At 33.5% G+C, this 14,514-nt stretch overlaps 1 protein-coding gene across 3 annotated transcripts; it reads right to left on the bottom strand.

The window, feature by feature from the left end:
- Positions 1-816: 816 nt before the first annotated feature.
- On the bottom strand, positions 817-14,446 carry LOC123295726 (PHD finger protein rhinoceros). Of its 3 annotated transcripts, none has more exons than XM_044877161.1 (5): positions 14,368-14,446; positions 13,374-13,423; positions 12,321-12,776; positions 5,014-10,123; positions 817-4,134 (listed from the first exon to the last, which is right to left on the bottom strand). In XM_044877161.1, exons 3-5 carry the CDS (start codon positions 12,716-12,718, stop codon positions 1,045-1,047), a joined length of 8,598 nt encoding a protein of 2,865 aa, XP_044733096.1. In that variant the 5' UTR covers positions 12,719-12,776; positions 13,374-13,423; positions 14,368-14,446; the 3' UTR covers positions 817-1,044. The 3 variants fall into 3 exon arrangements, with proteins under 3 accessions (XP_044733096.1, XP_044733097.1, XP_044733098.1); XM_044877162.1 differs by lacking the exon at positions 14,368-14,446 and adding an exon at positions 13,931-14,011; XM_044877163.1 differs by lacking the exons at positions 13,374-13,423; positions 14,368-14,446 and adding an exon at positions 13,931-14,022.
- Between the last annotated feature and the right edge of the window lie 68 nt (positions 14,447-14,514).

Below are 14,514 nucleotides of genomic sequence, written 5' to 3' on the forward strand. Positions count from 1 at the left end.
AATTGATTAAAAAAATTTTTTTTACTTATTTAAAATAGTCTGAAAGTGAGATTTTACTGATGATTGTGAGGTTACATGATCTTATATTAAAACGGCGCTAAAATTAGTACCAAAGTAATAATAATCAACGCTCGAGCTGACAGGCTTGATGAACTCGACTGAAAGGCGAGTGGATGTTTTTACACAACTTATCAGATAATCTCACTTTGTATAAGAGTGACAATCATTATTTTTTGTAATACCTACTTCGAAAGTTTGATAAGAGAGTGTATAAGTACACGTTCTTCTCACTAGAGATGTTGAAGGTAAATGTGTAGAAATATCATGTAATATTTTAATTTTTTTAATCTCATGAGTGTGGTATTTACTTTAAAATACTTCGTCGTATTAATGTGGTAAGAACTTTCGAAGTGGATAGTACAATAAATAGATTCTAATATTATTCATAAAATAATTATAGTAAAAAATTTAGAAATATTTTTCAATAATCGACTATTTCCGTGTATAAAATCACCCGTATAAAAGATTATAGAATATCAAATAATAATCAAAATATAAAATAAAATTTGCAACATATAAATAAAATTTTAATTAAAAATACGGTAATGCTCTTTTGAAATTAATTACGACAAAAAAATATATAATTGTAAAAAAACAAATGTCGTTATCAATTGTCTGAATTATGTATAAAATGAGTTTTATGCGTTGCGTTCGAATAAATATTTTTCACTTAAAAATAATAAATAAAATAATTTAAAAGAAAAATTACGTTGAATTCAATAGAAAAGTGAACTGTGCAAAAGATGCGCTAATCTAAAAACATTCACTATGACAGCATTTAACAACGTGATCTAAAACAAAGTGAAAACACTGAATACTTCAATACTTTTCTAGTGTGTACTTGGTACAAGTCCCCGTTCACGGAACATCACCTTGTGATTACATACGAACTAACGTCTTTAATCATTTTTATATATATATATATAATATGTATATAATTGTAAACCTAAATATAATACAGAGAAATTATTATGATACACATTATCACCTAACCTCGCAATCTTTATTGAGGGGTAAAGGCGTGTGACTTGTGTCATGTGTCGGCTCAAGGACAACTGCCGGTGGTGCATTATTACCTAAATCTACAGTATCACCACTGACAGCACTATTTGTTAATGTCAATTCTTTATCTAACTCTGGTAAAGCGAGTGGATCAGGTGCTAGAGGATCAAGAGGTAAAGGAAGAGGAACTTCCGCTTCCTCGTCCTGATCATCCATAACCGGTGATGTCCTTGATGAGTCCAACAGCGCTGTATCTGTATTTGCTGTTTTCATCACATACCCTGTACCCTTATGACAGCGAGCTATTTTTAATCTAATGGGAGTCACTTTTGCAGCACGCACTTTACGGAGAGCTGAAACACTACCACTAGTATTGTCTTGTAAGGAGGGTAGACGGTCAGATGAAGAAGGCGGTGCAGCCGTTCTACTATCTGACGCTTGTTCGGTCCGAGGTGCTGGATTTACCGCTCCCGTCACTATAAATGTACTTTTTTCAACACTACTATTATTACTACAATTATCGTCCTTCTTTTTACCACCGAAACGTATTATTAATTTTGGAGTATTACCATTGTCATTATTTATTATTTCTACTTGAGGTTCTTTCTTCTTTTTCCTCTTCTTTTTACCACTTTTTGATGATTTGCTACTCTTTCTTTCTTTCTGTTCATCAAAACTTTCCATAACTTTCCGTCTGTAGTCCATACTATCACGTTTGATTGTTTCAAATATTACTTGATTATTTGCTGCTAACCGTTTTTTAGGTGGCCGTGTCCTGCATCGTTTATCATCCATACTGGTTGCAACACCATCTGAACCAATTTTGATTTTCAGTTTTGGTGCTGTAGGTTGTGGCGTTGGTGGAGGCCGTACAGTATTTCTACCACCCCGGCGTTTATTATAAACATCAATATTAATACCACCGCTTCCAGAGGCGTTGCTACCATTTGAACCAATGCTTCTCCTTCTTTCAGGCATATCAAGATCGTCATCTGGTAAAATGTCTAAGTGTCTAAAATCATGAGCTGTGCTACTCATATTTCCTTTTTCTTTTCTCTTCTTCTTCTCCATATTAGCATCTACAACAGCCTTATAATCCTCTTTTGTAGGAATACTCGTCATGGAGGCGACAGCTTTTGGTATAGTAATCACAGTCCTATTTACAAGTGGAGCTGTAGCAGGAACTATTGATTGTCCACCTGTAATACCTGTAATTGGTTCATCCATATTCATATCTTGTGTTTGATATTGACGTAATAATTCTTTTTTACGCATTCGACGTAAATTCGATGTGCCGGAAGACGACACAGAAGCGCCCACAGATAGATTTGCGTTGTTTGCAAAGTTATTACTAGTAACAACAATCGGTTCAACGATAGATTGTTGTGGTGGAGCAACGGTTGATGCATAATTTGCATCCAAAAATGGTCCTTTGATTTTCACCTTTAATTGATTTCTAGATTCCGATAATGTAGCTTTTAATGTCGGAGTTTCACTGTTACTAATACTTATTGGTGGGTCTGGTCGTACAGTACTTGCCGCTAACGCAGTGTGTAATTCTTTTTCGAGATCTTCATCTATATTTTCTGATATTGGATGATCTGCTGTGCCACTAGCAAAAGCACCCAATAATTGTTGATTACTTAATGTTTCTGAACTTGCAGAAGAAGGTTCGTATGCTCCACTATATGTACGCATATCAACTGGTCCTGGTAAAACGGGTTGAACCATATCTGGGAATGATTGTGGTTGAGATGAAACAGAACTAAGCGACGGTAGGTCAGTAACTGGAGTTGGTGGTCGAAGATCTCTTAAGTCATTAACATAAGATGAACGTGTTTTACTATTCTGAGTCGGACTCGAAAATCTAGGTGATATTGAAGAATCTCTAGCTAGATACGAATTACCTTCCTTTCTATCATGTAAATCAGTTGAACGTCTACGTTCACGCATAGTTCGTAAGTTTTCAACACTTTCACCAGCTATATCCTCATCAAAATCTAAGTCATAAACGGTACCAATCAATTTATTATGTATTGTATTATATTCGGAATCTATATGGCTAGTAAGTTGATGACCGCCTCGGCCACGCCCTCTGCCCCGCCCTCGTCCTCTAGCTGTCGTTGCATTTCGATTACCACGATTATTATCACGTTTTCTATTCTGTGTTGTTGTTTTAGCTTGTACCTCCATTTGTCGTGGAGATTTACCAGGACTTTTACCGGGTGATTTACCTTGCTGGCTAACAACTCTTGCAGAACTTCGTGTTGGTTTTGTTGGTGATTTTTTACCAGCTGTATTAGTTGGAGTTGTTTTAGGTAAGGGCGTTGTAATTGGACTAGGTGATCTATGATTCATTTCATTAATATTATTTAATATTGGTGAAGGTGATGGCTGAACTGGAGATGATAATGGTGGATCATCTTCCATGGCTGTAGCTGGTTCAGGTTTAGACACCATAGCTGCAGTAAAGGCAATATTATGTGACGATGAAGTAAATGCAGCTGTACATGGTGATTGAAAATGATGTGATTCTTCTGGAGGTTTTTGAACTTGTTGTAATACTGCATGAGCTGAAGGAAAATTTGTTCCAAATGATGGTGGAAACACAGGTGATGGAAACGGTATTTGTGTATTGATTTGTTGCGAGGGTAGTAACGACACAGGACCACCCATAGGGCCACTAACAAATGGCGATGCTTCCGAAAATGGATGATATGTTAATTGATCATTAATTGGTGCAAGCGGAAATTGTTGGTGTAAATTAGAATATGCCATATCTAAAGACGGATGCAATGCTAGCATTAATTGTTCTTCACGTTTTGAAATTTCATTTTCATCATTTCGACGTGATATTTCTGATGAAGATGAAGCTATCGAAGAAGATGATGATCTACGTTCTGGCATCATTTCACTTTCATTCCATTTAGCTGGATTTGGTATTTCTTGATATGGTGAGTTTGATATCATTGGTGGCATTGTCATACATTCACTCACTGGTATCTGTTGACTCAATAATTGATGTTCGGTTGATTCCATTGTGGGACAATTTGGTAATTGTGAATGCATATCCTATAAATTCAAATTGATGGTTAATTCGCTGTAAAAGATTTACTTTGAACGCGGATTAATTAATAATAACTATAATAGAAGTTGAAATCAATCAAATTGGAATTTGAGAATCAAAATTATATATTTTTTTAAATATTTAAACCAAAAAACTTTCTAACTTTTTTGAGAAACAAGTCAGAAGAAAATGATTTAAAACGAAAAATTTTGTGCTTTTTAGAGTCATTTTAATGACTCTCCGCCAGCGTAACTTCAATAAAATACAATCAATGTTGAACTTTAATGAAAAAGGATAAAAAAATCGTAATCCTTCGATTCGACGGCATCATCGACTTTTTTTCCCTAGCTGAAATCGTTTTGTAATACATAAACACAAGCTGAAAAAAATCCACAAAAGGTCTCTGGCTTTGATTTTTTTATAAATGAGGAAATATATAAGTTCAAAATTTTGTATCGAATTACTTAGTAAAAAGTATTTTGAATTTTTAAAACAAACAATAATATATTTAATTTTTTTACTTCCTAAATTTGATTTCGAAAACATTTAAAAAAATGTTTTTTTTTTTTGCTTGGAGAATTCAATACACTTCAATTTGTTAATAAATAATTTTCGAAATATTAGATTTAACTAAAGATGCTACGAGTATTCATCTACGGTATTCGGGCAATTTATTAATCGTGGCATCTCTAAAAAAATTATGCCTCCATGACCGTTAAAAAATCTCTTAACGTAGAATCATTCATGTACATGTTGCATTGGAATAAATTAGGCCTTCATTCATAAATCCTAAGAATTACCACCGTTTGAAACTATTTTCAAATTAGAATTGATTAACTAAATATATAAAAATTGCTTATAATTATTAATTGATAAACACATACCTTCTCATTGTCAGGAAGTAACGGTTGAGGCTCTAACTCCATATCTTGAGGTTGGAAATTTGTCTCTGGCATCCAATGATCAGTATTTTGAGCTGCTAATTCTGCTTGTGTTTCAGCTGATATGTCTTTCATTGGTTCACCAGAATATACACCAGAATCATAGCCAGATGCATTTTCATTAATATATGGTAAATCAGGTGGTAAAATCGGCACTTGTTGATGAAGGTTTTCAATTGATTGTTCTGCAATAGTTTGTTCTGGCGTATTACTGCATATATCATTTGTTGGCATTAACATTTCAGTTTGTTGTTGATCTTGTGGTTTCTCGTCGATAACGATTGGTTCAACAATAGGTTCAACAACTGGAACTGGAGGAATTTGTTCTTTATATTCATCAGTTGGTTTCTTACTCGATAGATCTTCCTCAATTTTGGGCTCTAATTCCATATCTTCTGCTTGATTACTACTAGTAGATTTCTTTGACAATCCCATTCGTAGTTTTTCAACAAGATTTAATGTCTCTCTTGCACTATCTTCTTTAGAATCTTCTTTAAATAATGAAGAATTATCAGCATTACCGCCAAATGTAAATGACGTTTGACGTATTTCATCTTTCTCGATGCCAAAGGTATCATCTGGCGTTTCATCTGTAATTATATCATTATCGAATTCATTCATTTCGAAATTAGTTTCATTAGGACCAGAAATATCTTTAACAGAAGGTTGTGGTGAAAATATTGATCGTGTTGGGTATTGATTAATATCAATATCATTTGGAATAATTTCTGGTTCAGGTGGAATTTTTATGTCCTCTTGTATTTTAACTATTTCTGCTGGTTGTTCAATTGGTTGTGGAATAGGCTCAATTTCTTGTGGCGTTGGTGTTGGTGGTTTTGGTTCATCTTTACTATCAATCAAGGTAATTTCTTCTTTAATTTCATTTTCAATATCCATTTTATTATTATCCTTACTGAAATAAATATCTGTATTGAAATTTGTTTTATTCGAAAGTGGTTCAACCGTAGCCGTTGTAGTTTCGTCTAATTTTTTATTCTTTGATTTTGGAGTTACTTTCTCCTCAATTTCAATCGCAGATTCTTTGATTGTTGTTGTTATTTCATTTTGATCTTTTAATGTTTTCATTGGTGATTTTTTCAATTGTTGACTTGAAGTATTTTCACGATCTTTGATTGCATCTTCTAATTTAGATTTCTTTGTCGTGGATCGACTAAGTCTATCCTCACGTTTTTCAGTTGTTATTGTTATTTCATTATTGATTGTTATTTTATCGTTACCTTTTACTTGTTTATCTCGTTTTTCTAATAATTTATTTAATGTATTCTTTGCAGTCTTACCAACTGTAATTTCATTACCGCCACGACCTGCTTTACGTTCCATGATTTCTTTTTCTAAAATGCTACTAACTTGTACAACATCTTCAGTCTTCGAAATTATTTTCTCATTTAGCTTCTTGTCCGTTTTCCGGACCGTAGGAGAAAGTTGACTGGGCTTGAGGCTCGTTTTCTCGATGGTAACGGTGTTGGTAGACTTTGACTTATCAATTTCATTGTGCACAGCGGTATTTTCCACTGTACTTGATTTTCTCTTCCTAATTTCAGGTTTGGATTGGTCTTTCTTAAGTCGTTCGGGACTGTTAGATTGTCGGTCCACACTACTCCTCTGTTGGCTAGAAGAAGAATCTCTTGTCCTGCTAGCAGCATCTCCGATCCTATCACTCGCGTTACTCGCCCTCTTGCTTCGTGTTCTTGCTGGTGGCTGTTGTTTAGCTTTCGCAGTTGTTGTTCTTCGTGATTCCTCTCCCTCAATAGATGGCGGCTGAAATTCAACTTCAGGCCGCCCATCGGAAGTTTTAAGCTTCTTCTCAGGCGCACTGTCGAATTTCTTTCCAGCCAATTTTGAGGGTGATTCATCATCTCGAACTGTTGGCGTTGATTTTTGTTTTGGTTGAGGTGCTGTTGCTGTTGTTGTGTCGGGTTTCTTAACTCCCTTAACGACTTTAGATTTTGTGTCTGGTTTTGAATCGGTACTAATTCGTTTTTTAGTGGTCGTTGGTGGTAATTTTTCACCATCGCTCTCGTCGGAGGTGCTACTACTGTCGGTACTGGGCAATATAGCGGCAGACTTAGATCCCTTGTCAAGAAAGGGCCAGTCTTTGGCAGTATTGCCCTTAGGTGGTACCGGAGATGGTCGTTTAGTACCTGTATCACTTTTAGGAGATGAATCAGACTCACTATCAGAACTACTACTTGTTGTGGAATCTGTGGAAGAACATGATGAGGAAGACGACGATGAACTAGGAGGTTGTACTTTCTTTTCTACAACTTTCTTTTCTACTTTAACTGGTTCTGGTTTGGCCTTTGCTACTGGCTCCGGTTCCTTCTTTGTTTTAGTTATTTCAACTTCTTTTACTTCTTTAACTTCTTTAACATCTTTAACATCTTTCTTTAATTTTTCAGGTTTAGAATCTGGTTCGGCCTCAACGGTAGGAGCAGCACCAGGTTTACCAAGACCACTTTTAATATGTTCTGCAGCTTTCTTTGCAGCTTGTCTTTGTGGTACATATGCTAAGATTTCTTGCATTTCTTCTTTGTCTAACTCTTTACCAAGATCAAATACATCAACATTACTTGAAGCTTTGGTATCTTTTGTCAATTTTGTTGGTTCTTTTATTGGTTCTTTATCTTTAGTATCTTTAGTATCTTTGTTTTTAATTGTTTTATTAGAAGGTTTCGGTTTTATTGGTTTTACTACCACTTCTTCATTTAATTTAATTTCAGGTTTAGTGATTTCTGTTTCAGTAGTTGGTTGATCTTTCGTTCTTGAAGTTGTGGTTGATCGCATATTTTCAGATGCTTTCTTAGCTGCTTGTCTTTGTGGAACAATTAAATCAGATGGCTTTTTCTTCGTGGACTTAACATTTTCTTTTTCTTTATCCTTGTCCTTTTCTTTATCTTTAGCATCTTTTTCACCAGCACTTTCAGGCACAGATGGTGTAACTGCTGGAGTCGGCGTGGTTGTCTTCTTTTTATTAGTTATATTGCTTGGTTTTGATTGTTGTGAGAATTCTTTAACAGCTGCTTTCGTTCTAAATGGTTGTTGTTGAGAATCACTAGCAGCATTTGATGATCGATCTTCATTTCGATCATCTTTGTCGGAACTATCAGAACTATCACTATCAGAATATATTTGTTTATATGTCTTTGTGTCAATGGTTTTATTTGATGAGCTCACTAACATAATATCGTCACTATCAGTGGCGGATACACCATCACCAATTTCACTCACCATTTGTCTTAAAGTACGATTGCGCGATTGCACTTTATTGTCCTTTGTAGTAATATCTTCTTCACTTGAACTGTCTAAATGTACACGAGAATTAAGACTAGGTCTACCTCTTCGACGTTTCTTTGTTTTAACACTATTACGTCTTTTATTTGCACTAGGTGTTAAAGTTTTCTTGGCACTCAATGTAAGCACTGATTTGTCTTCTTCAGTACTCGTTGAGCGTTTTATTTTTATATCAACTTCACTGCCACTTGTACCAGAGTAACTACTTCCGTAAACACTTCCACTTCGTCTCTTTGATGAACCATTAAAGTACAATTTTTTATAGGGATTTTCCTTTTTGTCTGTTTTAAGAAGGCCATTAATTTTTTCATCAGATGATTCATATGGTGATTTAATACCCGCTATTCGAGCTAAAATAGTTTCGAAATCGTTTGTATGATCTTCTGCTTTTACATGAGAATATAAGCGATCATAAATAGATGGTCCATGGTTTGCTTCAATAACTGCATCTTCAACAGAAGCAGTAATTCCACTGTTTGTGTCTGTGAGCACAGCCACTTGTTTATGAAACGTTTGTTCCCGCATACGGAAATACGTTCGCGATAATTTCTCGCGTCGACTTACCATATAACAGAGATTCCTTACTCGCTCCAAGTCTTGACGCAATTGAACAAACGTTTTCATTTTTTCTAGATCCGCTTGTTCTTGTTTGTGTGAAAGCATATCAACATCTTCAAATTTAGGAGGTAATAATGGTTTATTATGTCCCGCACGACGTTTTAATTTCCAATAACAATAAATATATTGAATACCTTCAGCATCGACACCTGGTGAAGTGCCCACATCTTTAGGTGAAACATGTTTATCAAATTCTGCTTCAATTTCATGTAATCGAGCAGCTCTTGCTTGATTCTTTTCTTCAGATGTCATATCTTTTCGTTTTTTACGTTTACAATCATCATCTTCAGACCCTGAACACACACTTTTCTCTTTTTTACTTGAAACACTATGTTTTTGACAATATGAACGTAATTTCACACCATCTTCCGCATTTTCATCTTCAATAATTGCACGCATTTCTAATCCATGTTTAAATGCACATGTCACATGGTACGCTGTTTTACAAGTCTTTACCGAACATTGGATACAAGCACCAACTCGCTCACGACATAATACACAAATAAGAGCCCATCGACTTTGAGGTATACTTGATATTTTTGTTATAGGTTCCATTTTTTCGACACAACCTATACTTACTTCTGGTATCCATAATGCACAAGATACGTGTGCCCATTTTTGACCAGATCGTGTACATTTCATGGCACCACCTTTATTCGGACATAATAGACAATCAGGCCGTTGGCTAAGTGCACACGTACGACAAAGCCATTGACCTGGTGGTATTTTCGTAATACCATAACATGCTTGATGAACGCATATATTACAACTATCACAAAAAACCATTTCATTACCCTCCTCACTATCTGGTGATCTACATACATCGCAAATAACATTTTCATCGAATTCAATACCGAGACCCTCCTCACTTTTAATAATTGTTTGTATTCTATCCCAACAATGTACTTCTAATTCTTCGATAACACGTTCTAATTGTTCTTCAGTTATTGGTGGTAATCCAGCTAATGCTCGTTCTCCATTCACTAAACGCAACCAAGCAGCATCGCATTCGTCTAAATCGTAAGAGCATGCTGCGTCAGCACGTGATGCCGCTTTTGATAAATAATGTTCTTCAGGTATAAATTGTTCATCTTTTGTTATACGGATGTATTTATTTTTCGGACTGTAATACAAATAATCATTTTTGTACCTCATCATTTTTAAAAAATATATATTATTGATATTTAAATTTTAATTTAGTTTTTTGAGTCATAATCGTAGAAAATTAATCGAATTTTATTAATTAATAATAAAATTAATTATACCTATGACTTTTTAATTATGCTACAGAATTTTTTTTAATGATTATTATTATACATAATCTTAAAAAACGTTTACAAGAAAATAAGTCTTCTAATGATTATGGTGAGCTCTATAGGTAGGAAAATTTTGAATTTCCGTTGTAGTGTTTTGTAACAGCCAACCACATAGAATTTCTCTTTGAATTAAGCCTGATTGTGCTTATCATTCCAATTTAGCACTAGTGATTTCCTAAAGATTAATTTAGGAAATTTAAATTAATTAATAGACGTATTTATGATTTTTTGTGAACAAAATTACGTTTTTTTTAATTCCCATTTTTTGATTACTGAATTACAAAATTCATAATCGAAATTAAATCGCTCAAGAACTACGATGAACTTTTTTTCATAAACTTATTTTCTTGGAAACTAACGAAAGTTGTTAAATAGTTTGTAAATCGATTGTTAGTTTATAAGGAGGTTTTTCTTTACTATAATAAAAGTACAACAGTATAAAATAATCTTGAAGGCATGATTCTTAAAGCCTTCAATGGTAACTTCTTCACATACAGTTTTGCGGTTATATTAGTAATAAAAGAAATTTGCCTGACAATTAGCTGTCACTTCGTATACGGCTATTTTGACGAGCTGGAAATATTGTTATTTATTTAAAATGAATAATTCACAGGGAGATGGACAAAAAAACAACTAGAATCAATCTTCGATCATTCGTTGGACGTTTCGTTACTTTCCTTACTGGAACTTCTTCAGAAACTATCGTCTTCTAAATAAATATTTTTAGAAGAAGACGATAGAATCGATATCTCACTAATACGGTACTTCAATAGACCGAAATGTCATATAATCCGGCATCCCTGGCAATCGAATTTTATAAAAATAATTACCAAAAAAAGATTACTTTTGTGCCATATTTATTAAAAATTTTTCTATTCAATCCAGTAATCCAAACATTCAAATAATCCGGCACCCTCTATTTAGTATTCTTCCACGAACTGGAGCAATTCATAATAATCGATGTATAGCAGCCACAAATGTGTATAGTTACATTTGGTTTCATAAAAAACTGCACATGCGTGGATTTATTTAAACGTAAGTTTCAGCTCAAGTTAAAAATTTTACAATACTCGAATAATCATATTGTTGAAAGTATGCTTCACGAAGCAAGTGTCTTGGATGGAAGTCGAAGCTGCTGGTCTAACCGAATCTATAAGTGTATCTTGTAAATTGAAAAACTATAAAGCTAAAGAGAACAATAAGTGCGGTTATAGGTTGAGAATAATGTGAATAAAAAATAACCACTCTCGCCAGATTTAATTTTAGCTGCTTTTCGGCTTACTCCCAGCGAGATTCAAGAAAAAAGGTTACAGTGATTTAGTTAAAGGAGATTAATACTAGGTTCCTGCCCCAGAAATGAACTACTATGTAATATTCTTCAACACACTGTACGAAGTAACATTGCTAAAGAGCTGAGTAGGCTCAAAATAGGAGTCGTCAACCAGAAGATGTGACATTGTGGCTGTTGAGTTTGATAAATCTAAAGCTGGTGATACTTGAATTGGAAAAAAGAGCAATCTATGAACCCCGTTTCGTGGATTTGTCTAGAAGATATCAGATTGATATTCAAAAACTCAAAATTATTGACCGGCTCTTTCTTGGTGCTCGTGGAGTGATTCCAACACTCACATGGAATATCTTGGTTTAATTTGGTATATCTAGAAAAACCTTATCCAGATTAGCCCACAAATTCTTAATGATTCCATTCGAATTTTAAACACTCTTGTTTCAACAAGATCCCGTGAATCGAACAAACCACTCTCTAAGAATATAATTTTTGTACAAAACCCCTTTCTAAAAAAACTATATGATAAATTAAAATTTGTGTATAAACCGCTTCATAATAATCCAAATATTTGCCGTTTCATCGCTAATTACTACAATTCTAGTACTTTTTTGTCGTAAATAAACATCCACGGTTAGTACTTGAAGGAAATTTCATACATCATGTATTTTACAATCATAAATGTGTAAAACAATAAAATATCAGAAAAGGGTACTCACAATTTAAATTCGTTGTGCGGCTTAAGAGTAGTTGATCCATGTGCGGCAACAGTAACACATGGTTCTGGTAATGAATCAGGATTGACAGGAACTTGTACACCTCGTTCCCATTCCTGTTTCCATTGATCAGTAATCACCCAATATTCATCGGCTGCTAACGGTTCTGAGTCTGGTAATTTCATTGCGCTTATAAGATCTTTACGGAATAGTTCTGCAGGTGGTTCGGTGGCACTACGATTATATATACTGGATATTTTGAGATCGTTAAGAGGACGTGGCTGCCAAGTTGCAGCCAAGGTGGCCGCTTCTTCTTCTTCCGTCGTCGGCCGACATTTGCGTCTCTTAGTCGGGGCCGCGCCATCGTCAGTTCGGTTTGGCCGCTTTGCTCTCTGAGACATGCTGCAACGCCTCAAATATCAGCGTTGTCGTGGTGCGCGTTGTACGTCACCACGCTACCTATAATTCAAATTATATCATATTCAAATCTGTCTTAAATTAATAATAACTTAAAAATTAAAAAATAAATTAACATTAAACATAAAAGACCAATTAACTATAACATAAAGCAAACTATTGTGTAAGCAAAAAGCATATTTTAAATTGTAAAAAAGTATATGTTTAGACGAGATTTGTTATTGCAAGAATAAATAGGAAACCAATATCAATTTTAAAAAGTATGTCATAGAATTCTTTAATTTTTACTTTAGGATCAAACTTTTCGCGCTCAAAATCAAAACAAGAATTAAAAAAGTGTACATTCTTTGAATATACTTGATCTTTTCAATACGACATTTAAATTGTTTATCTATTGTTTACAATTTTTAGTAAATAATTGTGTTTATAAACTTTCTTGTCTCATATTTAGTAAATTTGGAATTCGTTCATCAAATATATTCAATAATTTATGTGTTACTGGCTCTACAATATGTAGAATTTAGCTGAAATATTCAATAACAACCAGATAAAAGAAACAAAAAGTTTATATGAAAAGATATCAAATAAAATATAAAAAAATGTATGTAAACTACACAAAATTTAGCATGCTTTACTTACTACATAGCTATGAATTTATTCTCTTGAAGTAGTGTGATGTTTTGAGAATTCTAAAACCAAATATAATAAACACATTATACACAAACATCCCATTTTTTGGACAGTTCAAAAATTTATCAATCGCTTTTTTTTTCAAACTACAAGTATATATTTGTTAATTTGCTAAATAAAATCAAAATAAAGCGGACAATTTTAGTGGATTCGAATATTGAATTGAAGTTTTTTTGAAGTTTTATACATGCAAATAATAAATACGTTTTTATAGGTAGGACACAAAGTGTAAAAAAAAAAATAGTAAACAAAAATAATGTAAATATATATAAATATTGTAAAATGGGTTTATTTTGATGAACAACACTTTTGTTTTAAAATAAAAACGTAGAAATGAGTAATGAGGAAAAAGATTTTGATGGCCCAGAGCTGGTGGAGGTGTCTCCCATGTCTAGTGTAAACATTTGCTCTTCAGGTTTCATGCATAAAATCAACACAAACAATATTTGAACACAATTTTAACAAAACGTCCACTACCGAACACATAATAAATATATAATATATACCATTTCCATTAAGATTTTTCATTATTAACATTGATAAAATTGATATATTTGCGATTTATATCCTCCATTAGACTCCATTTGGTAAGCCTAACAACATTGACAATACAGATGGCAGGTAGATCGACGAACTGGCCTATAGCATGTTACCCCTATCATACCCGCACATCCCCTTACCCATATAATGAATAATTTCGATCATATTTTTCTGCACAGATTTAATTATTATATGAAAACAATAATATATGAATCGATAAATGAATATTAAAATTAATTTTTATTGATTAAAATAATCATTAATTATGTTTAATTATTTATGTGAATATCATTTTTAAACAGGTAAAATTAATATCGAAGTGCATTGATGATGGATTGTCATCAGCATAACCAATATGTCCTCATTACACATTCCACGCTTTTATTGTGTTGGATGCACTCACCCCGACCGATTGTTTTTCGATCATGAATACGTTTTTTTTTTTATGAAAATTAAATTATTTTTAGTCATTCACTCTTAAAAATTTTCGCGTGTATGTTAATAAAATTATTTTATAAACACAAAACTTTATCATATAATTTGGCGCCAT

This window comes from Chrysoperla carnea, chromosome 3 (genome assembly GCF_905475395.1).
Source record: "Chrysoperla carnea chromosome 3, inChrCarn1.1, whole genome shotgun sequence".
In the NCBI taxonomy this organism is placed as follows: Eukaryota; Metazoa; Arthropoda; class Insecta; order Neuroptera; family Chrysopidae; genus Chrysoperla; species Chrysoperla carnea.

Bases quoted from the DNA above. Each gene is read 5' to 3' on its own strand.
- LOC123295726 (XM_044877161.1), bottom strand. From the start codon at position 12,718: ATGTCTCAGAGAGCAAAGCGGCCAAACCGAACTGACGATGGCGCGGCC. The intron at 10,124-12,320 runs GTGAGTACCCTT...TTTGTATTACAG, and splicing joins CCGCACAACGAATTTAAATT to TCCGAAAAATAAATACATCC. The intron at 4,135-5,013 runs GTATGTGTTTAT...TTGAATTTATAG, and splicing joins TACTTCCTGACAATGAGAAG to GATATGCATTCACAATTACC.